The sequence below is a fragment of the Macrobrachium nipponense genome, chromosome 18 (genome assembly GCF_015104395.2).
Source record: "Macrobrachium nipponense isolate FS-2020 chromosome 18, ASM1510439v2, whole genome shotgun sequence".
Taxonomy (NCBI): Eukaryota; Metazoa; Arthropoda; class Malacostraca; order Decapoda; family Palaemonidae; genus Macrobrachium; species Macrobrachium nipponense.
Window position 1 is genome coordinate 53,540,231 of NC_087211.1, and position 24,444 is coordinate 53,564,674.

The 24,444-nt window shown below is 45.0% G+C and overlaps 1 protein-coding gene across 1 annotated transcript in view; it reads left to right on the forward strand.

Moving 5' to 3' along the window:
• Positions 1–24,444, forward strand: part of LOC135197055 (calcium load-activated calcium channel-like) — a 68,245-nt gene that overhangs the window by 13,953 nt on the left and 29,848 nt on the right. The window contains exons 2-3 of the mRNA XM_064223993.1: positions 9,358–9,540; positions 11,305–11,382. Coding sequence (XP_064080063.1) covers positions 9,480–9,540; positions 11,305–11,382 — 139 coding nt within the window. The 5' untranslated portion in view covers positions 9,358–9,479. The remainder of the gene's footprint in view (positions 1–9,357; positions 9,541–11,304; positions 11,383–24,444) is intronic.

Below are 24,444 nucleotides of genomic sequence, written 5' to 3' on the forward strand. Positions count from 1 at the left end.
CAAGTCCATGGGGCTGGTCGTCGACGAGGACGACATCAATGACCTTCTCGAGGAGCACCAAGAGGAGCTTACGACGGATGACCTGAAGGAGTTGGAGGCCATGCAACATAACGTCGTTCAAGAAGAGTTCTCTAGCAGTGGCGAGGAGGAGGACGACAACGCTATGACAACGGCAGAAATTAAGGATGCTCTAGCTGCTTTTCATAAGGTGCAATCATTCGTAGAAAAGAGACACCCTGAAAAGGCTTACACAGGTCGTATGCTTGCACAGTTCGATGACGTTTGCTTGAGTCGTTTCAGGAACATTGTCAAAAGCAGGCAGAAGCTATCTTCCTTGGATAGTTATTTTTTAAAGAGGCCTTTAGTAGGAGTAAGCAAAAAGAAAGAACCAAGCGATACTACAAAAAAACATTAAGTTGAAAGTGGTGAAGAAATTGAAATTTTGTATAAAAAAAAAAAAACGTTAAGTATAAAAAAGTAAAAAAAATGTTAAAAATCAAAAGACAAAAAATTTAATTATTTTCAAGTTTTTTTGTAAAGTTAAGTGTTACAGTTTTGTTAATGTGTTTCGTAAAGTTTAGTTTATGTTTTCCCGACATTTTTTTATGTGTTTTGTAAAGTTAAGTGTACGTACTATAAGAAGTTTTCTATCGTTTGTCCTCCTCCTCTGTCGCCACTTTCGGAGATAGCCTCACTCGAAAGGTAAGCTTCCACATTTTACTACATTCATACGTATGTACGTACAGTATTTCTTGTATACCATGTACACTAATACACTTTATTTACAGGTACATACATATTAGTACTACTAGTATGTATTAAGTTAGGTACTGAATGGTCCAAATTGTTGTAGTCTTTCATTGTTTATAGGTCAATTTAGCTTTATTATGAAATTTACTGGGATGTTTTTGGAGGACTTGGAACGGATTAGGCATTTTACATGTAAAATGTGGTTCAAGATACGAAAAACTCTTGATACGAAGGCCTCCTCGGAACGGATTAATTTCGTATCTCAAAGTACCATAGTTGAAACTCGGGATACGAATATAGAAAGAAACACAAACAGAACAAAAGTTTATTTACAAGCTTACTAACAAAGATAAATGCAGAATGGTTTTTCCTATTTACATAACAAAAATAAAATCTTACAGTATGTGAACTGGAGAAACGGTGCCGTAATGAAATACTTGCTGGACAGTTTTGCAGCTGTCGAAAATCAATGCTCGAAGCGATGGCTTCACAAAGGAGAACTATAACTTCAGACGTCGTCTTGACTCCGTACTGCAGAAAGCAATGTCTTTTCTTGATACTCGAAGGGCAGGTTACTCCTCAAAACCACCTTGTAGGACGTTTCTTCTCTGAAGGCTTGCTCAACGTCGAAATATCTCTGTCGCTCTCTCTCTGACTGGACGACTTGACTCGAATCCGATCCCACTCTCTCTAAGTTTGTATTTAAACCTGACCTAGTTACTACCATTTCAGGCACTGGAATCTCACTTACAACAGGATTCACATTTTTGGATAAAGCTAAGTCATTACCGACAATAATGTCAATGCCATCAATGGCCAAACTGTCAACAACTGCTAGTTTCACTTCTCCTGACACTACCTGACTCTTTAAATTCAACTTCAACAAAGGACAAAGAACACAAGTGTTAGGAAATCCACCTAACATGACTTTTTCTTTCAAATTGATTTCTGCCCTGTTTGGCACACACACTCTCCTAATTAGTGAGACAGCAGCTCCTGTGTCTCGAAGCAAGACTACTTCTCTCGAATCTACTCCTCCAAGAGAGGAAACTACACCTTCTGACAGAAATTCACCAAAAAATTTCCTAGTGTCCCTCATCACATCATTCCTACTTGACGAAAGATTAACTAAAGACACTGGTTTCTTAACGTCCTTCCTTTCAACCTCACAATTTCACGCTAAATGCCCTTTCCCATTACATCGAAAACAAGTTAATTCTGAACCACTAAATGCCACTTTGTTCTTACAAACCTTAGACGTATGTCCAGGTTTTCCGCATGTATAACAGGAATAGTCACTTTTACTCGCATTGCTATTACTAGAACTGAAACTTTTACTGCTTTGTACTCTACCTTGTACTCTACCAGACGAAGGATCATTTCGCTTCTTACTGACACTTATGAGTCAAACTATATTCGTCTGCTAGCCTAGTTGCTCCTGCAAAAGATACTTCTCGCCTATCTTCTATATAAAGCTTAATCTCAGGGGATACGTTATCTTGGAAGTTTTCTAACAACGCTAAGTTCTTCAAACCATCAAAATCCTCAACTTTAGCAGAAGTTAACCAATCAAAAAACAGCCTTTCTAACTTCTTATCGTATTCTACATGCGTAATATTCTCGTCCTTTCTCAAACTTCTAAATTTCTTATGGTATGCCTCCGGTACTAACCTGTACGCGCTAAGAACAGTTTCTTTGACAATATCATAATCATCACATTCCTCCTTAGACAGGCAACTATACACAGGAAGCACCCTACCATGCAAAGCTGACTGTAAATATAGAGCACCTTTCTTTAGGAGAACTTACTCTTTCCATTAACTTCTCAAAACACATGAAATATATCGTTACATCTTCTTCATCAAACTTTGGTACTAATTTCAACACTGCACTCATACCTAACCTATCAGTTCCATTTTCATTCTCGCCTGTCTGACTGTTACGAGTACTTCGCCTTAACCGAGCAATTTCCAACTCATGCATACGTTCTTTCTCTCTTTCTTCCTGCTGCATTACCAAAATTTCTCTCTCTTGCTGCATTTTCATTACTTCTCTCTCTTGCTGCATTTTCATTGCTTCTCTCTCGTGCTGCATTTTCTCAGCCGCTCTTTCATCTGTCATACTTTTCTCTTTCTTTCCTTTCAACATACTCCTGGAGGTTATTCCCCTCTAGACCTAGAAGCTAACCAGACTCAATATATTAACTCTTTCACCATATCACTCATTCTGGTTCTTTCTATATTCTCCCTGCTTCAATGTTACGGTGCCAAATAGCCTAGCAAGGTCGCCAATAATGTCACGAACCCCTGGGGTCCAATACAGGTTTTTAAATATAATAAACAAAAAGATTCAGCACCAACAGTTGAAACTCGGGATACGAGTATAGAAAGGAACACAAACAGAACAAAAGTTTATTTACAAGCTTACTAACAAAGATAAATGCAGAATGGTTTCTCCCATTTACATAACAAAAATAAAATCTTACAGTATGTGAACTGGAGCAACGGTGCCATAATGAAATACTTGCTGGCCAGTTTTGCAGCTGTCGAAAATCAATGTTCTAAGCGATGGCTTCACAAAGGAGAACTATAACTTCAGACGTCTTCTTGACTCCATACTGCAGAAAGCAATGTCTATTCTTGATACTCGAAGGGCAAGTTACTCCTCAAAACCACCTTGTAGGACGTTTCTTCTCTGAAGGCTTGCTCAACGTCAAAATATCTCTGTCGCTCTCTCTCTGACTAGACGACTTGACTCGAATCCGATCCCACTCTCTTGTGTGCCTTCTTCCTCTCTTATCCTTCTTCTGTTCCTTCTTCTCTTATCTCTCACTGATGATCTCTAATCTCTTCTACTTCTTCAGGGCATATATATATATATATATATATATATATATATATATATATATATATACGGCAATCTGGGGCGGGACTGAAGGGGGAGGGAGCATAACAGCGAATATCACAGACTCCCGGGACGACAGGAACCTTTTAGAAGGATCTAGGCGAATATTTACATCATAATATGCGGCGTTTCTAATGACGCGTCGGCGCCTGTCGAGTTCCATATCCCACCTAGCAATTCACAAACAATCATGAGAACAGGCGCCTCCAACACGTGCACCAATGCCTCCTTGCAGCAGACCTACTCGAAGAAGATGCATTTTTCATTTCCTTTAACATAATTCTTCGCTATAAAGCGATTACCATGACAGCTGGTCATATATCAGTGTTTACATTTTTTTGCACATCATTATAGAAACTTGCCCAAGTATTCTAAGAAGATATGGAATTACCTAGCACTTGGAGTACAGTCGACCCCAGTACAGGCAGTCCCCGGGTTACAACAGGCTCGGCTTAGGACATTCCAAGGTTAAGGGACTTTTCAATTCATCAGAAATTATTTCCAGGGTTACGATGCCTACAACACTGATCTGGCAGATGAAATATGACACTAAAAATGCAAAATAATCAATATTTGAAGGGTTTTTTTTATGAAAAATGCAATAAGAATGCAGTTTACATAGTTTTTAATGCACCCAAAGCATTATAAGTAAGGTTTTCTTAGGATATTTTATGATGTTCCGGCTTATGACGATTTTCGGGTTACAACGCATCTCAGGAACAGAACCCCCGTCGTAACCCGGGGACCGCCTATATTAGCAGGGGATGTGTAGCACAACCCCCTGCAAATAGCAAGCTGGTTGGTACAAATGATTTGCATGCCCCAGTGTCGATGAGGAAATCTGTGTTCGACATTTCGTCCCTGGTGAAGAAACACCTGGAGTCCTTGCATTTGTATCTGGAAGAAAGACAGCAGAGAGCAGGCACAGCTGCTCTTACAGGCAGCCGGTCTTCTCACTGTTGACGGTTAGTTGCTTTGGTCATTAATGTGACCCTCTTGTATGTTTTTTTGAGAACAGTCGGTCTTTTTCACATTTCCTGGCTTTTATTCCAAATTTCCAGTGGAAGAAACACATTCCCTCTCCCTCTGACAGTTGGTTTTCTTCTGTCTCGTCTTTCTATTGTTCGTCTGCATGGGGAAGTGCCCTTTGTGGATGGGGGCTGCTGGTCCATCTATGTCACTGTCAGATTCTATGTCTGTTGCTTACTATGACCGTTGTGCTGCTGCTGCATTGTGCTGCTGCTGCTGCTGCTACGGGTGGCTGTATGGGCACCGCTACTTTGTGGGCCTTGTGTACTATTCCAACCAAAGGCAGGAATTTTTGTATTGGCATAGTTTATGCATTGGGAATGGCTCCTACTGTTTGACGGGGTAGTTTTTTAAGGAGGACCTCTTTTACAAGGTCCAAGATTGGTTCGGATTTGCTTTGCTGTGGGTGGTGTTACCAATTGGCGTAACTTCTTGTAGATGATGTGCTATAGCCTCATGTCTCCTATGGCTGCCCCCACATTGTCCAAGAATATTTTAGCTCTTATATGGCAGGTAGACGCCCTAAAGAACCAAGTTCCGGGTTGTGAGGCGTGAATGGTGGCAGGCATATGGAGGTGGCGGCAACGTTGTCAAAGGAGAGGCTGTCATCATCGTGGCTAATTGTGCTTGTCATCTTCGTGGTCACCATTATGCTGAGGCATGTTCAAGTAAGTGGTAACATTCAAAACTTGCTTCATTATTTAAACAACAGACAGATCAGTCGCTCTTGCAAGCGGAATTGTAGTGACTGACACGTGACAAACAAATAAGAGGTCAGAGTACACTCAACTGTGTTTGTTGGATCATGGAAAGATTTACATAAATCAGTATACAAGACACGAATTAACTTATGATACAGCTGGAAAGCTGACATTGTAATGCTGGTACTAAGAATATATGTACAAAGGATGAGTGACATCTGCTGGGTTTCTTGTATGCTTGTGCTTGGCACGTTTGTCAGGAGATGCTTGTTGTGAGGAGATCAGCCACCCAGGTAAGATGAACGGTGTGTGGATCCGCGTGGGACCCAATTAATTGGCTTCATCTGCAGGGTAGTCGGATTCAATTAATGACCATGTCGCACTATCTGAGGAGTGAGGCTATGGCTTACTTCCTCCAACCAGACATAGGTAGAATGACTGCCATATCTAAGGCAGACTAAATTCTTGCAGTCCTTCCAAGGTGACTAAGTCTCATATACCTGAAAAGTAGTCATGTTAGTAAACTGACTAGGTAATGATTATAGCTACAGTGCTGAAAAGGAGTATACTGCAGATTCATCAGTGTTTTATACAAAGTTATTTATGCTGCATTGGGTATGAGCATCCATGAACCCAGTTAGTGCAATACTACACGATTTTCCCATGGTGCACCTCACCTGAACTTGAAGGCCTGAAGATCTCTAGGATTAACATTGTCTTGTTCAGTGGTACTTGTTTGTCATTCCTGTTGAACCACACAATACAATACTATTCGAATGAACAAAAGAGAGCTATCACATGATAAATTAGGAAGTGCCTTTATGTAACCAGAGGATCTAATTGATGAAACACCCAAAGTCGAAGCCATTTTGAATGAAACCAGTTGTTCAGTTGACACTGGGATATATACTGCATCACTAGACTGTAAAGTCCTGGTCTTTTCATTGCAGTCCTAACAAGGCTTTGATTTTGATGCTGATACTACTCTGGTTTTCTTGCCCCCCCCCCCCCCCCATCTCTTTATTTCATAATTCAAAGCAAATTTTGCAGGAAAAATGCCCCGTAAGAGGATCACTATAAGGAGTTCTTTTGTGTCACAGCACTAACAGTCTGGAAAACGCACCTTCTTCTGAAACTTCATCAAGACGGAGTGTTAGTTCAGCATTTCACTGATGCATTTGTTTACAGTTTGCAAGTCCACCAGAAACTGTAACTACTGTAGTTAACATGTTGCAAGTGGCACTATACCCAGCCCTGACAGTTGGCCTTCAAGAACTTTAATGTAAATCTACATCTGCTGTTTTACTGTCCATCCATGTGTTTTTATCTCTAACATTGATAGTAGGATTCCATGTGTCTTTATCTCTAACATGGATTGTAAGATCTGTTTCTTATGATATTATCCCTTATATACTTAGACTAATATTCACAATGGTTTAGTGGAAAAACACTAATAGATGTGATATCACAAATAAACCTCAATACCAAGAGACACCTTTTCTGTGATAGTGGACGAGTTGACATGTACGACTTGACTAGGTTTTTGACATGATTGCCAGATTATCATTTTCTTTTACCATCCTGAGCGTACCTGTACTCACAATCAGTAAGCATGTACACTTATACATGACTGTTGCACATGAGTAAACTTTGGATAGTAGTAGAGAAAAGGATAACCTAGTAACCACATCAGAGATTTAGTCAGTCAAGTCGCACATGTCAATTCATCCACTATCACAGCAAGAATAATCACTTAATTGGTACTGAGGATTCTTCATATCTTTTATCTTTATAGTGGTTGCTAAATAGTGTTTTCAACTAAACAATCTATGACTGTTTGTGTCACATAAATAAGGGCTAATATCATAAGAAACAGAACTTGATATCAATGTTAGAGATAATGACAACTAAGAACTTGTTGTACTGTTGATGTGTTCTTCTAAGAACAAAAGCCAGTCCCAGCACCAAATTCCGGAGATGTATTCTACTAGTATTATTGCAGCCCCAGTTTTTTGGGGATGCCCCTAGGTTTGGTTAGGTTAGGTGAAGTTAGTTTAGTTCAGTTCAAAGAAGTATTGTAAAAGGTAAGTGGGAAACATCGTGAGATTATATTCTCAAGAAGATTCTAAGGTTAGTTTTTAAAATATGGAGTCCCACTTTTTTTTCAGACGGTCATGGTACTGGGATACCCGGCACAAGGATGAGTTACTCTGAAACAGCAGATGCACATTTAGGTGGTTTATTTAGCTAGTAGCTCTTGAAGGTCAGTTTGTTAACTACAGTATTAGTTTCTGCTGGACTTGTCAATTAGATGGACATAGGTCCCATATATGCTCTGATAGAAGCATCAATGAAATGTTGCACTGACACTGCATCTCTGAATTTTCTGGAAGGGTGAGTCTGACTCTTAATTGGGCTGTGGTACATTGGTAGTTATATGCAATTACATACCTTCCGTTTGTAGCTGTGATTATCTGTTTTGGTGAAATAATTGGTTATTATAATTAATTCACAGCACCTTGCATCTGGTATCCAGCTCCGTCCCTTACAACACTCCTGATTGGCCGGTATCCAGCTCCGTCCCTTACAACACTCCTGATTGGCCAGTTATCAGCTAGTCACAGGACTGGAAAATTGCCAGTCACTCCCAAGCTGTCACTGAGTAAACATCTCCACTCCATCCTCTCCTGCCGGACATGTCTTTCAAAAGTTAAGTTCATCAGAAGAGGACAGAGCAGAGATGAGACATGTTTGTCAGGAGGGGTCGGAGCGGAGATGTTTACATGGTGACAGCTTGGGAGCGGTTGGCAAGTAACTTTCCATCCCTATGACTGGCTGATCACTAGCCAGTCAGGAGTGTCATAAGGGATGAGGCTGGATACCAGAGGCATGGTTGCTGTGAATTGATTATAACCACCGATCATTTCACCCAAACAGGTTATCACAGCTACAAATAGATAAAACTACCATAAATGCAATTCCTTGCGGCCATCTTTTTAAGTCTGGTAACCTTCGCAAATTGAACAGTTGCTTTGACTGTGATTTATTATTATTATTATTATTATTATTTATGTTTAATAAGTAAGAATGTTAGTGAATTTTAAGGGTTGAATGAGTAAGTGTTTAGCAAGGGTTTAGTTTAGATTATTAGAGTTTCTATTCTGAAACCTACAACGTACAGAGTTATTTTCCGTCAAGTCTTTCAAATATTCAAAGGCTTTTCCAATAATTCCATTGGTCTGCAGATTAATGAGACGTAATTCGTGCACAACTGTATCAAAAGCAGTATTGATCGAGATTGAGACCAGAGACAGCAATTTAGGAGACTGCAGAGTTTAACTTTATGTATGTATTATACACTTTCCAGATGACTATATAGTTAGTTGCCCAAGAGTGTAATATTTAGTATTTGGACGTAAAGGATAAATCTGAAACCGGCCTCGTTTAACTTATGTTTCGATAATCAGTTGCACCTTTTAAAACTGGTTTAATAATAGCTACTTTCTTAAATGTAAGAAATTTTCTCTTATTTATATCTGATTCGAGTAAAGTAACAATTATATTCTTAAGTTTCTCCAAAAATAATGTCAAGAAAATGACAGTAAATAGCAGAAATTAGTGACGGATAAAGCAAAGGGAAAAAATTAACTTTAAAGACACCGTTTAGGGATGAAACGGGATACAGAGTGAAAAAAATTTCCTTTTTTTCATTAATTGCCAAGCTTGATACGACTTTATGCCCTTCTTTCTTGTATAAATTTGTCAGTAAGAAGAATGTATGTGACAAAATAGTATATGCTTTGTTTCGAAACTTTATGTTGTGAAATGATTCGCTAAATTTTGTTTCGATCCCTATATATCTTATAATAAACGCTTTTTGTGTATAATATATTACTAATAATATACAATATAATACTCTTTGGCAAAATATTCGTCTCGCGTACTTTAATACACTGCATTCTTTTCTTCTTAGGAAGACTGACCTGCAAGTTCACTGGGAAGTACATTCTGATTGCCGAGGCTGACGACATGAACGAAAGTTGACAACTTGACAGTTCCTTCGACGGCTGAAAAGAAACCTCATAAATTCCCATCATGTGGGCCGATACTTTATTTATCGTCGTCATATCCATATGCACTGCGCTTTTTGGCGAGGGTAAGATAAAGGATTGATAGACTGTCTTGCGTTTTAGGTTAAATATACTTTAGTTTGAACCATATTTTTGTGGTAAAGCTTTATTACCTATTAGGATAGTAGTAACTTGACCGGTAGCACAACTCGAACCTAGCTATGGACGGTACCAGATAGGCGAGCTTTAATTAGTGTCATTAACGCTTCAGAGGATAATTTCTCTTTAATTAGAAATAAAACCTGAAAGCTCATATTACGTAAAAGCAGCCTAACATTGTCATAGGCAGGACTCGCATACCTAGGCTAGGTAGTCTAGGCCAGCTCACTGAAGGGGTTTAGGGGGGGGGGGAGGAGGGGCTAACCGTAGGTATAATAGCTAGGTTGTATCTGTATTCTAATATTAGTGAATTATGTGGAGTGGATGTGCACTAGGGGGATGGGCTTAGGCACGAGAAATCCAACCATGAAAATGGGTCAATCTAACCTTAGCCAAGAATGCTGTGTCCTGACCTAACTAGAACTTACCTTCCTAATCTGACTTAGGGCACTGTGCCTTAACCTAGCTGAAGGGGATTTGCCTTCCTCTGGAAGTCTCTCCCCCCCCACCACCACCACCCAAGTAACAGTGAATATCGGAAATAGATCGGCAGGACTACTAAATTTGGGTAAATCTTAATAAGAGCTCCATTTTTTGTTTGCAGGAAAAAAATATTCCAATGCATTTGTAGTTGATTATACTATAATTTGGCAGCATTAAGTAATTACACTCCTTTTCCCATCTCACACTCCTGGGGGAACCAGGGGTTGGTAGTGGGGTGGCTGAAATGTATACGGCAGACAAAAATTTCATGATTTCCAATGTAGAGACATATGAGGGTACATATTTACGGTTAACCCTCTACTCTGCATACAAAACTTTGACCCCCTACTCTACATATAAAAGGAGCAGCTAGCCGGTGGCACAACGGCACTATGCGCCATATCTGCTATTTTTAAGAATTCTTGGCAAGCATGTATGTACTGGCAAGCGGTATTAATGCAGTACGCGCTAGCCACAGGGGTCACAGGATGTTAGGAATGAGGCGCACTGCATACAGAAGGACACGACTAGCTTAGCCTAGACGACGACATGCATGTACCGACATGCCCATCGTGGGGACTATATAGATAATAAATCATATAACTGAGAGACAATACTCCAGTGACTTGGGAACTTGTAACACTGTGCTGCTCTTAAGTAAACAAGTCTCAGTTGACAACATGCTTCACACGATAATCAAAACTTACAAGAAATAACTTACCTTAGAATGGAGGATACAATGCAACAGCAGCTTTGACAAAAGCGTGAAAGCTTCATAAGGGGTCTTATATTTGTAGTTTAAAATAAGACACTGCTAAATACCCCACAAAATGCACCAACCATTGATGGTCGGATCGGTGATGTGAAGCTCAAAACAAGCAAACTTATACGAAAATCAATCTGACACAAATGCCCTCATTATCTTTGTTATATGGCTTGCTTGTGTTTTGACTGGAAGAAAGTTGATCTAAACTAATAATGTCAATATAGTCATTTTTAACCAAGTAATGAGGGGAGTATGCTTACTTAGTATTGTATTTATTGTAACTCTTATAATTTTTTTTTACATTTCTTTTTTGGAAGTAAACACTTGTAAATTTTTCAGATTGAATAGCAAGCTTGTTTAGGTTGAAATGTTATTGTCTTCATTTGTATAGTAGTTTATTTTAAAGTTTCCATTCTAATTTACTGCCTGTCTTTTTTTGCAGGGCTTACTTGGTTGTTAGTGTATAGAACAGAGAAGTATCAGAAGCTCAAAGCTGAAGTGGAAAGACAGTGCAAGAGATGTAAGTAAAGTTTATTCGAGGGTGACAGGTTGTTTCCCATGAAAATGGTGATTGTTTCAGTGAACTGAAAACTCATTTCCTCCTTCTTATGTAAAATGCCTGCTGAATGACGATGAAACCTATTGTCAAGACTTTCTGTAGTTGAAGTTATTCATATACTGGCAGAATTTTTTTTATAAACACTTGCCTTTTTTTTTTACATATACTGCACCAATTGCTTTTACTTTCCTCCCAAAAGCCATGCAACCATCCTAAAAACCATAAAACCAACAACCCTTGAGTTTTGTTCCTTCAAGAACATACAGCTTTGTACCCCTTTTGACTCCTTTATCTTTCCCATTTCTGACTTTGAGCAAACCCCCTCAATCACTCCTCTACTATACTGTTTTTACCTCACAGGAAATTCTTTTCATCAACTTGCACCCATTTGTATGCAACTACAGTACTTTTTATGTTTATTGTCACTTTTCTTATAGTAAGCATTTCAGTTTATATACAAATGTACCCTTTTGTTCCGAATTTGAAGTGTTGCCACTGCCTTTCTTGTCTCTCATAGTCTTTTCCCACAGAAGATCATTATTACCCTATGACAACACAACATTGTAGTGGGACAGGGGCCATGTGCATAGTGTTTTGTGACTGTATATAGTGTTTATGATATTTTTGTATTTTGCTCGTCCTGTAAGCATAAGTAGTTAGAACTACTGCAATTGGCCACATTTTTGTTAGGCTGTACTTGTTGATAGTTATTGAAGCAATTAATTTTTCCATATAAGGTAAATCTAATAACTGATTACTATATGAAATTACTGTACACACTATGAGCAATATAGGTTCACTCTCGGGTATTGTGTAGGTTCGACCCTGACCTACCATCAAGTTGAGTTGCCACTTGGTATATTTCATAATTTTCTCTGATCCTCGGTTCATAGGAATTTCACTCCACAAAATTCTGATGAAAACTTTTATGATTTAGTATACATACAGCAGATACAGTTAGTACATTATATATTACAGTATTACACTTGTGTTTTTGATTCTTTTTATATAGTACTGACCCCTTAGAATCGTATTGTCCGGAAAGACTGCTGTATGCAAGAAAATATTATAAAATTAGATACATTGTGTGTTTTCCTTGTGTAATCTTTCTGTTTCATACATTCAACTTCCCTGTCAGATATATACTTAGCTATAGACTCCGTCGTCCCCGATAGAAATTCGAATTTCGCGGCACACGCTACAGGTAGGTAGGTCAGGTGATCTACCGGCCTGCCGCTGGGTGGCAGGAATAGGAACTATTACCTTCTAAGGACAGATTTTTCTCTATCGTTTGGACTGTAAACATACGTTTACGGATCCTCCTGATTTGATTTTCGTGTTTTATCGCCATCGATCTTCTGGGCTGTCTTTTGCAGGGAAGTACTGGGTCTTTGGTTCGGCATACGCTTTTATTAACTTTTTAATGAATTTCGCTTCGAAATTTCAAAGAAAATACTAAGTGAAACTACCGAAATCATCGGTAGACACTCAAATTGTTTGCCATAAAGAGAATTATTAATATTTATTCATTATTACATGTAATAAAGGTTACAACTTTATTAAGGAAATATTAAACTCTAATTTCCAGGATCTTCATCGTATATGGAGTTAGATCCTGATTCTGCGTAAGGTGAAAGACATTCGAGGATTTCTCCTGATAAGGACGGGAGTTGTTGCACAGGCGGCCGTCGCCCTTCTCAGGATAGTCTTAATGCAAGTAATGGCAAGAGCAAGATCGGTTTTTTTTCCTGGCGGGGACTCAAGATGTCGCACAGGCGGCCTTAGCCCTTGTCAGGTTAGAATCGGTACTGCTAAAAGCCCTTCACCTTACGGAAGGAGGCGCTCTCCTCCGGTTGCTCATTCTTCTCCCAACTTGATGGACAGGAAATGGAAGATAGATCGGAATTGGAAGCCAATAAGGGAGCAGGTCTCTCAGTTTATAAGACCTTAGCGACCTTTTTTATTGAAAAAAATTAGTTCATTACTAATAAGACGATATTAAAATCTTCCTCCTTCTAAAATAATGCAACCAACCATTTACAGAAAGAGTGGCAATCGTTTGCAAATTGAACAAGGTTCGTACGAGCTCTCATTCATTGATTAGAGGCTCTTCCAGATAATAGAGGCGTAGAATACGGCCTTATCTCCAAGAGAATAAAAATTTGAGGGATTCTCTTCGATCCGAGAGTTTTCATTGCGATCTCTTTCAACTAATGCTAATTCGTGTTTATTGACGAAAAGAACGGAGAGGGCAAAATTTCCATTCTCTCTCCGCATCGGAGAGGAAAGAATGTAGAAGGAAGACTTGCTGCATACGACTGCTGAATGACAAGTCATATACGCATACCATAGTTGCCTTTGTGGTTCGCTACGAAATTATCTATATCCTTACAGGATTTTCCTGGTAAGGACTTCGCTTAAAAAGTTTGTTACGACAATACCTACTCAGCTTCGGTATTTAACAAAGGTTGTTTGGCTTAAATTGGCATTATTGAGAGCTTCCTTAGGCTCGGGAATAATTTTATTATATTCCTTCATTAAATGAAGTAACTGGCAACTCACGATGAATGCAGCCAGGCAGCGAGCGAGACAGCCGGGCTGTCATTGTAAGCGTAAGGCCAACACAGTACCATCCAGGTCTCGGTCATTAGCAGTCGGTTGCATCTCTCTCTCCAACGGGATCGAATGGTTAACCGTATATTCCCCCTACAATCATGGACTTAGTCTCGAATGGAGGGGATAGTTAAGCTAACATAAATAAAATTTGTTCCGATACGTAATACAAACCCTCGGTCCTTTAACAATAGGAAGTAGCTAGCGGCAGCTGGAACGGTCGTAAGCTTCGAACAAGGGGAGAACGGTAGTTAACTGCTTGTCCGATCGTCGCGCGCCGCGCGACTGGGAGGTAAACAAATCACTTTTGCTTTCGGCCGTGTGTGGGAAGGACGTGTTCGCCATCGCTCTGCCCGCTTTGTCGTTTGCTTTGAGTTTGAGTATTTGCCTCTCTTTCTGTATAAATCAGGAGTGACTGTAAGTACTTTTACAATTCTATTGATCTTGCAATGAGTGAATTGGAAGAAATGGAGATATCACCGCGCCCTCCAGTCGCCCGTAGAGTGTGTCCCGGGCTGGAGGGGCGTAGATGTGGAGGTTTCAGGTCATTCGTTGACGTGGACCCCCATGAGGTTTGTACTCGTTGCCGGGGGCGAGAGTGCTCCCGCAACGAACCTTGTGTCATATGTATGAATTGGTCCGAGGCGCAGTGGGTGCTGTACGAGGGCAGGAAGAGACTTAGGCCGGCCAAGAAGTCATCGGAAAGTCCAGTGACTCCTTTGGTGACGGACACTTCGTCCTCTTTCCTGCCCCCCGGCCAGCCCCCACGTTTCGCGCCTTCCCCTGCGGGGGGGTAGCGGAGTCCTTTTCCTCTCTCGATCCGTCGAGTGTGGATGAGGGCGCCCGCTACCCGGAACGTACAGCTGTACTCGGGGTCTTCCGTCCGCTCTGGGGGTGTTTTCCTTCCCCTCCCAGGGCGCGAGGAAGCCCCTCCAACTAACCCGACTATTGCTTCCGCAGGTGTGCCATCAGCGAAGGACGACTTGGGACAGGTGTGGGAGTCGCTGGGACTGCAGGGAGTGCCCAGCATCCAGGGGTTGCTTCAGCGGTTGGCGGGGTCGGCGGTGGTCACTCATGGTGCGGTGACCACCACTACTAACTAACCACAATAACGACACCTCAGCGTATGAGATGCCACCACATCTGGTATACGCCCCATATAATGTCGGTGACACCCACGGTGGCTATACAACAACCCATTGCTGCCGTGCCAAGGAGGACGGTGCCACCACCACCTGGATTTTTTCCTTTGCCGACCCCAGACTTCCGCTGCCCAAAGAGTACCCCCCTGGACCTGCCGCCAGTGCCACGGATGACGGTGACTGCCGACAGGACGCCTGGCTCTCCCGTGGTACCTGCCGTGCCTGACGTACCTGTTGCCGTTCCAGCTAACTCTTTCCCTTTCAGATCGGCCTGCACATTCCCTTTCAGATGTTCCTGCCGTTCCTGCTGTTCCCGGACCTGTTCCTGTTGTTCCTGCTGCTGGTGTTGCTGTCACAGTCTCAGGTCTTTCCGGACAGGTGCAGTCGGGCCCTGTTGCTTCGGCAACTGCCCCGGCTCCCTCCTGGATGGAAGACCTGACGTCTGTTTCTGCGGAGCCTGGCGAAGAAGAAGAGGAAGAGGAAGAAGGTGTCGTCGTCGTCTTCATCGTCTTCTTCGTCGTCTGCTGCCTCTCCTTCCCCTTCGACTTCTAAGGCTAAAAGCCGAAGAAGAAGAAGGCTGCCTCCTCCCCCCCCCCTAAGAAGACTCCTTCGGGATCTTCTAAGGGCCCGGCTCGCTCAGGCGGCTGGGGAGCTCTTCTGCTGGTCTCCTGTTCCTTCGGGAAGGGGCCCGTCGCTTCTTCTGCAAAGAAGAAGTCGACGGGGACCAGAGGTGCACCAGCCTCGGCTGGTGCGTCCTCACCTGGTGCTAGCGGTTCTGCCGCTAAACCAGGTTCCGTCTCGGCCGCTTCTCGTTCGCGAGAAGCACCGAGTGGACGCTCTTCCAAAGAGGACCGTCCAGCCAAAGTTTTGACGCCCGAGCTCGCTCGCCGTCAAGACAGCGGCGCGGAGCAGAAGACTGGCGAGAGTCGTGCACACGACTCTCGCCAGGCCAGTGGACGCTCTCGCAGCGATCAACTGGCTGCTCGGGCTGACGTGACGGTCGCTGACCGGCCACGGGTTGAGGCGAGGAAGGAGTCCCCACTGCCGCCGGTACCAGCCACGGCTGGTACCAGCGGTTTGACGCGCCGAGAGGACGCTGGCCGGTCTCGACGCGACAGAGAGCCTAGCAGGTCACCCGTCCGCCGCTCCCGATGACCGGGCGGAGACGGTGACCAGCGGCAGCTCGCCTGACGCTAGAGATCGGTCTCGACGTTCTCAGCCGAGCCAATCGCCCCAGGCGAGCGGCAAGGCTAGGCCTGCTGCTCGACCGTCACCGCGGGTTGACGATCAGCAGCAGCCCTCCACGCACGCTGGTCCTGCCAGCGAGCGAGGGGGGAAGCGTCAGGTCTGCCTCTCCCGTACCTTCAACCTCCTCGGGCATCCGAGATACCGGGAGGAGCGAGGTACCAAGGAGCGATCACGAGAGGTGCGCCGCTTCGTGACCCAGCTATGACGCCGTAAGGACGGCCTCAGGCACTGGTCCCTTAGGACCGACCCAGAACGTACGCCGCAAGTAGTTGGAGGCCGACCGTCAGGGGTCTGTCGCTGTTCCTCCTTCTGAAGGAGGAGTATCGAGGGATATGCTCTTGCTGGAGGGACTGGACGGTCCTACTCCACAAGACGCTGTAACGCCTGAGATACAGAGGAACTTCGCAGAGGTCATTAAGCTGATGCGTCTGCATAATGACCTTGCGGAAGGATCGCCGCTACCACCAGCAGAGCCCACGTCCCGGCTCGAATCATTTTGGGGTCCCAAGAGGGAGCCCAAAATGATGATGGGGTTGCCACGATCGGAGCTTGCGGACTCGGTCCTGGATCAGGTGGAGAATCTCGTCTCCGGACGGGAGGACTCGCTAAAACAAATCCGGACGGTCCTCTAAGCTGCTTCCTCCTCCTCTACAGCGTCAGAGGCGATTTTTACGTGCCATCGGAAGACCCGATACTGCCGAAACGGTTAACCCGGAGTTAGCGAGGCTGACTCCAGGTGTGTCCCTGCAGCAGCTCCTGTCGGAGAACCTATGGTTCTCGCAGCAGGAGGCACTTGCCTGGAATCTACGCTATGGCAGCATTCCAGGACAGTTTCCTGGTTGGAGATTTGTGGTCCCTCACAATATCCAAAGTAGCGGCCGGCTCTGGGAGTTCTGCTCTCGAAGACGACGCTTCTTTCAGGAGACTGTGCCAGTCTGGAGGAAGAGCAATCTCTTACCTCGCCCATCAGACTGCTAAACCTGTGGGCCAAACTTGGTTCTTCGACGTAGGGACGCAGTCCTTACCCGAGTGACCAAGGGGGTGGGCCGGGCGTGAGGCTGGCACTCGGGCTACGAATGGACCTCTTAGGAGTTCCCCAGCTCTCTTTCCTGGAGATGGTGGACGCTGCGGTGGAACGGCGGCGCACTGACGAGAGTGACCGCTTAGTCCACCAGGCAGTCTCGAAGGTTTCTGGGCAACCTCGAGTAACTGCGGCCAAACCAAAGAGCTTGGCTAGCGCTTCCACGGCGCGAAGACGGTTGCACCGTCCAAACCCCGTGTGAAGACTCCAGTTGTTTCAACTTCTGCTAGAGGAGGCCGCAACCAGCCCTCCTCCCAGCCCTCCTTTCCTAGGAGGTGCTGGAAAGAAGTCGAAAAACGAGGAGGGAAACGCTAGGGACGGCGTTCCCCCTCACCTGCTGCCGGAAGTGGGGGGGTGCCTAGCGAGCCATTGGGCGACTTGGCAGCGCTACGGCGCCGAAAAACTGGATAGTAGACGTCCTTCGGGAGGGATCTACTACCCTTCGAGTCTCGGCCCCCCCTCTCATCTCCCAAACCGGTCCATCTACAGACCTATGTCCGGGGATCAGCAAAGGACAACGCTCTTCGACAGGAGATCAAGACCATGCTGGCGAAACGAGCTGTAGAAATCGTGGAGGACCAGTCACCGGGCTTTTACAGCCGCCTCTTCCTAGTGGAGAAGGCATCGGGGGGCTGGCGTCCGGTGATAGACCTCTCTCCCCTGAACCGCTTCGTTCGCACGACGCGGTTCACGATGGAGTGGCGGCACGCTCAGTGCTCGACTCAATCAGGGGGAAACGATTTCATGCTTTCAGTGGACCTGAAGGACGCGTATTTTCAAATACCCATCCATCAGTCCTCCAGAAAGTACCCTCCGCTTCATCTTCGACGGGACGGTGTACCAATTCAGGGCACTTTGTTTCGGTCTCTCAACCGCCCCACAGGTGTTCACGCGAGTGTTCACTCTGGTGTCGGCTTGGGCCCATTCGAACGGGATACGTCTTCTGAGGATCTCGACGATTGGCTAGTCTGGCGAGCTCCCGCTCGCAGTAGCTACAGGACAGAGATCGACTCCTCAAGTCTTGTCGCGATCTGGGGATCGTGATAAACTACGAGAAGTCCAATCTCGAACCCAAGCAGAAGATGAAGTACCTGGGTATGCTGATAGACACGGTAGCAGGGCAAGTCTTTCCCGCAGACTTGCGTACAGCAAATTCAGGGAGGCAGCCGGCCGGTTCCTGTCTCGCAGGAACAGGCAGCACAGCAATGGCAAGTCGTGATCGGCCATCTGTCGTCACTCGAGAAGTTAGTCCCTCACGGGCGTCTTCAAACCCTGCGGTCTCTCCAGTGGAGACTAAGGGAGAGTTGGTCTCAGGCCAAGGATCCTCCTTACTTTCCCGTGGCTATCACGGACAAGGTGAGGCAGGACCTAGCCTGGTGGCTCGACGACAAGAACCTCTTAAGAGGAGTGCCCATACGCACTCCCCCCCGGAGATGCTTCTGTTCTCAGACGCATCGACCGAGGGTGGGGCGCACACCTGGAGGAGTTGCTGACTGCAGGTGTGTGGGACCGTCACGAGAAGCACCTTCACATCAATTGTCCTGGAACTCAAGGCGGCGTTCAACGCTCTCCAAGAGTTTCAGGACCGCTTGGTGGGACACTCAGTGGTGTTGATGTGCGACAACACCACAGTAGTGGCATATGTCAACAAGCAGGGGGGGCTATGTCTCTTCCGCTCCATCAGTTGACGGTGCAGGTGCACGAGTGGGCCCCACGGCTCACTCGATAGAGCTGTCAGCACGCTACATTCCAGGCAAGAGGAATGTAGTAGCAGACAAGCTCAGCCGTCGGGAATCAGGTGATAGGGACCGAATGGTCTCTACACCAAGACGTGGCGGAAAGGCTCTTCAACCCCTGTGGGGGCGACCGGTCGTAGACCCTGTTCGCCACCCGCACAACAGAAAACTTCAGGTTTTCTTTTCAGCTGTGCCGGACCCCATGGGCAGCTGCAGAGGACGCTCTCCAACACCCCTGGGACAACCTCTTCGCGTACGCCTTTCCTCCTTCTGTCTGATTCGGAAAGTGATCAGTCGAGCGCTGGTCACTCCCAATCTCAGAATGATCCTGGTGGCTCCCAAACGGCCATACAAGCCGTTTGGTATCCGGACCTGCTGGCTCTTCTTGCGGACGCACCGAGAGAGCTACCCACTTGGCACACCTTCTAGCCCAGCCACACGTAGAACGGTACCACCAAGCAGTCCAGTCCCTTCAACTTCACGGCTGGCTGTTATCCACCATCTCTTGCGAACGAGAGGCTTTTCTCGTAGCGCAGCAACAGAGAGGCTGGACACGTCCGACAGTCCCTGCAGCTGTGTACCAGGGGAAGTGGGCCGTCTTCTGTGGTTGGTGTCGTAGACAGGGTCTGTCTCCTCTCAGAGCCACTCTTCAGCAGGTAGCGGATTTCCTCGTGTTTCTTCGCCGGAGAGAAGCTCCTCTCAGTACCCACAGTTAAGGGATATAGAGCCGCCCTGGCTCTCGTCCTAAAACTGAGGGGACTGGACATCTCGAATTCGTTCGAGATATCCTTGCTAATGAGGAGCTTCGAAAGGTCTTGCCCACCCAGGGAACTCAGGCCCCCTGCGTGGGGATGTGACTCTCATACTTAGGAGTTTGACTCGAAGACCCTTCGAGCCACTCCGAGTCGTCAGACAGGGATCTGACCCTCAAGACCCTCTTCTTGCTGGCCCTGGCATCGGCGGAAGAGAGTAGGGGAACTACATGGCCTTTCTTATGATGTTAAACATCCAGAGGCTGGGGATCTGACGCTCGATTTCGTCCCGAACTTCGTAGCTAAGACTCAGAATCCATCGTCCCTGACGACAGGTTCGAGTTCTTTCACGATCCCCTCCCTCCTGGACTTCACCGATAATGATGCGGATGAGATGCTGCTTTGTCCTGTGAGGGCGCTACGGCGCTATCTGAAGAGAACTCGACATCTCAGGCCTGAGTGTCGACGCCTCTTCGTTAGCACTGGGGTTACCAAGAAAGAAGTCTCCAAGAACACGCTTTCTTTCTGGGCTGCGTGATGGTGATCAGGAGAGCGTACGGAAGCTGATGGTAGCGACGACATCCTACGCTCCGTCCGAGCCCACGAAGTCAGAGGTATCGGACCCTCCTTAGCGTTCCGTAAGAACTTCTCCGTGGCGCAGGTCCTGAAGGCAGGTGTCTGGGCCAACCAGACCACCTTCACGTCCTTCTACCTTCGGGATATTGCCCACAAGTCCTTGGATACTTTTTCCTTGGGACCTGTGGTGGCTGCTCAACACGTTGTGTAAGCTTACCCAGCACCCGAGCAGGCAGAACAGCATCGATTCCTGGTATGACTGGGAGAATGAATGCGTGAATGAGAGAGTGACTGCTTCTCTTCACCATCTTTTTCTACCTCTACCTGTGGGCAGAGGGATACGGTCGTTACCTTGCTGGAAGGGAGTCAGATGCAGGTAAGCTATTCAACAGAGCCCCATCCTACCTCTTTAACTAGAGATAGGAGTAAATATCCACCACTTTCTCCAACAAGGGGGAGAAAGTGGATGCCGACATGAGACAAACCCATTACTTTGACATTTGCTCATGTATGGAAAAAGTTCTTACAATGCTGGTAGCAAAGAGATACGCTTGCCTCTCTCTTAGTACTCCGGCCCAGAGGTCTGACCATTGATCCTGCGGTGCACACCCACCCCGATCAATCGGACAGAGGCTTGGGATCCCTCCCTCGCTCTTACGACCAGGGAGGCATTCCAGGGATGGACGAACACCAGTCTGTTCATCAAAAAGACTCAGATTCCTCCCACCAAGAAGTGAGTCTTCCTATTGTTAAAGGACCGAGGGTTTGTATTACGTATCGGAACAAATGACAATTTGTCGAAAATTGCATTTTTCCTAACTATACAAACCTTGAGGTCCTTTACATATAGTTCCCTCCTCATGCCACCCCTCACTCTGCGTATTTTGCATGGGCCAAAAGCAAAAGTGATTTGGTTACCATCCCAGTCGCGCGGCGCGCGACGATCGGACAAGCAGTTAACTACCGTTCTCCCCCTTGTTCGAATCTTACGACCGTTCCCAGCTGCCGCTAGCTACTTCCTATTGTTAAAGGACCTCAGGTTTGTATAGTTAGGAAAAATGCAATTTTCGACAAATTGTCATATTGTCTGCCTTTTGCTAAGAAGCTTTCAATAAGAAAGATATTATAACCATTCAATGCTGTTTACCGTAGGGAACATTATTAAAGGATTCTAACAGAGCAGAAACGTTATATATATGCTCTCATGTTTACGAAAGCATGGCTTATTAGAATACATGCTTAGTGAGAAGATGGATGTAGTAGAGAATTCACTTTAAGACTACGGTATGGTCAAGTCTTTCGAGAAACGCACACCAACCTTTTAGAATCAGATATTGCTCAAGAGAAGATGGATGAGTGGAATGGGAAACATTCTCTTCGTGGCAGAAATGGTTTCCCTGAATAGAATACACTACGTATATAAGAGTTTTTTCCTACTAAGAACGGAATTAACATGTGTAAGGATGTCGGGTACCATAAAGGCACAGATGTTCTGGCACATACATATAGAGTATTAGAAGAAAGCGCCGGTCTGAAGCGCCAACCTGGCGCAATGCGCCAGAAGCGACCAGCCTGGCGCAATGAGCCAAGAGCACCATCCAAGATATTTTCTCGTTTTAGCGAGTTATTAACATAAGAGTCCAGTAGCCTCTCAGACAGCACGCTCGGTAAACGGCAAGATTCGTTCCTGATTTCGTTACCCATTTAATCACTTAGGCCAATTCCACGACTCTCTCATATTGCAAAGAGCATTGAGAATCTCTTTTTTCGCTCCTGTTCGTGTTAACAAAGAGAACCTATTTGGAAAAAGAGGTTCGATGCAAGATTTTGCATGTCCGTGAGAACCTTCTCGATCAACGAATACTGTTATCATATGTCTAACATTTATTGCAAAGAGTTGTGAGAACCTACGGAAAGTCTTCTTCATAGATCTCTTAGCAAGGTAGAAGACGAACAGGCTTCCTGTAGACTGCTTCCTTTTCTTGAACCAAGAGAAGTAGCAATATACACCATCTTTATTTTATAGAAAGGGGAATAAACTTTAGTTTTTTTTTTTTTTCCCTAAATATAAATTGCTTTACAGAATTTAAGATAAAGGGCGTCAAAGAAAGAGAGGATAATACTTTATGCTCATTTGGCCTTAGAGGTTTGGATTCACAGAGGTCACGTTCTTCTCACAGCATGTTTTGGAAGTCTTTTCCAAGACAGTCTGAATATTCTATAAGCATCTATTATCAAATGGACCTTAACAACCTCTCCACTCTGAGTCAGTCTTCGTGCAGACTGCCAGAAGTGGACATGAATGAGAGGATTTTAAAGGTGAATGACAATAGTCATAGCCAGGACATAGAATTGCTGCAGATCGTGTTTGATGGAAGAGGAACTGTCCTCTCCGCTACCTCTGTGAACCACATATAGGTTTTTTTTCTTCCTTTTCAGAGGGCAAGAATCAACTTTATATATATCTGCTATCAAAGAGCACAGTAAAAGGCTATACTTCCTGTCTATACAAGGAGAATTAGAGATAGCAGAGGATTAAGATCTTCGGGATCTAATATGATCCCTCAATCATGACAGAGTAGGATATCATGTACTTCGAATGGTATCTTTTGTGGCTTCAGATTCCGTGTTCCGACAAGATGGAACTGCTCCTCATCAAACTTCTTTGAGAAATTTTATGAGGGAATTCTTTGTTTCATACAATCAACTTACCTGTCAGATATATACATAGCTAAGACTCCGTCGTCCCCGACAGAAATTCAAATTTCGCGCCACTCGTACAGGTAGGTCAGGTGATCTACCGCCTGCCCTGGGCGCAGGACTAGGAACCATTCCCGTTTTCTACTCGTATATTTTCTGTCGCCGGTGGTATCAACATCGTTGCTGCCACCTCTTGAACTGGAATTCGCTTTTCTAGACATTGATCATCTTTTTGTGGACTTTTGGTGACGTACCTGGATCGTTGTTTTGGCATTCGCTACTGTGGACTGGATTTGGACTTGCTTTTGATTTTTCTTCAAGAATGTCTGATTCAAGTGGTTGTGTGAGAATGTGTGTGAATGTAGGCTGCAAGGTGAGGATACCGAAAGCTTCGGTTGATCCTCACACTGTATGTCGCAAATGTAGGGGTTTTGATTGTTCTATTTCTAACACCTGTCATGAGTGTGAGAGGTTGAATGTTGAGGATGGAAGACTCTAACTTCTTACTTGAAGAAGTTAAAAGAAAGGGTAGAGTCAGAAGGGCTGCATCTAAGATTGCGGGTAGTAGTACAAGGCCTATTGAGCCTTTGGATAATTCTAACTCTTCTCTTAATTATGATTCTAATTCTGTATCAGGGCCCTCACTGGCTTTACATTCAGATTCGGCCTCGGAAAATTGCTGAACTGAAAGCTACTCTTCACAGGATGAGATCCAAAATGGCTACCATGAAAGGTAAGGACTGTGAAAGTGATTACTATAGTGAAGTTGAGTGTCCCCCAGTGTTGGGTGGAGGGGGCGTTCTGACCGTCCTCTGCGACGCTCCCAGGCCTAGACCTCTTCCAAGCTCCCAAGCCCAGAGGAGAAGGAACGTCGAAGCCGTACGGAGGTTGTGGAGAATTCCCCCCCGTCATGGCGTCCCTTCAGCATGGTGCTGTATATAGACAGACTGCTCAGGACCGCTATCAGAAAAGCGTCCTCAGAGAGTGCTTCTCTTCGTCCGCTTCTCCCTCCCTCCTCCTAAACGAGGGTGGTAAGGATTCGGACTTGTCCAGCCCCTGAAAAGGCACTGGAGAGATCCGGTGTTTGGATTCAAGCCCAGAACGCTTTTCGGAAGAAGCGCCTCCTTCCATCAAGAAGGCGAAGAGGGTTTTGACGTCCCATGATGTGGGCAAAA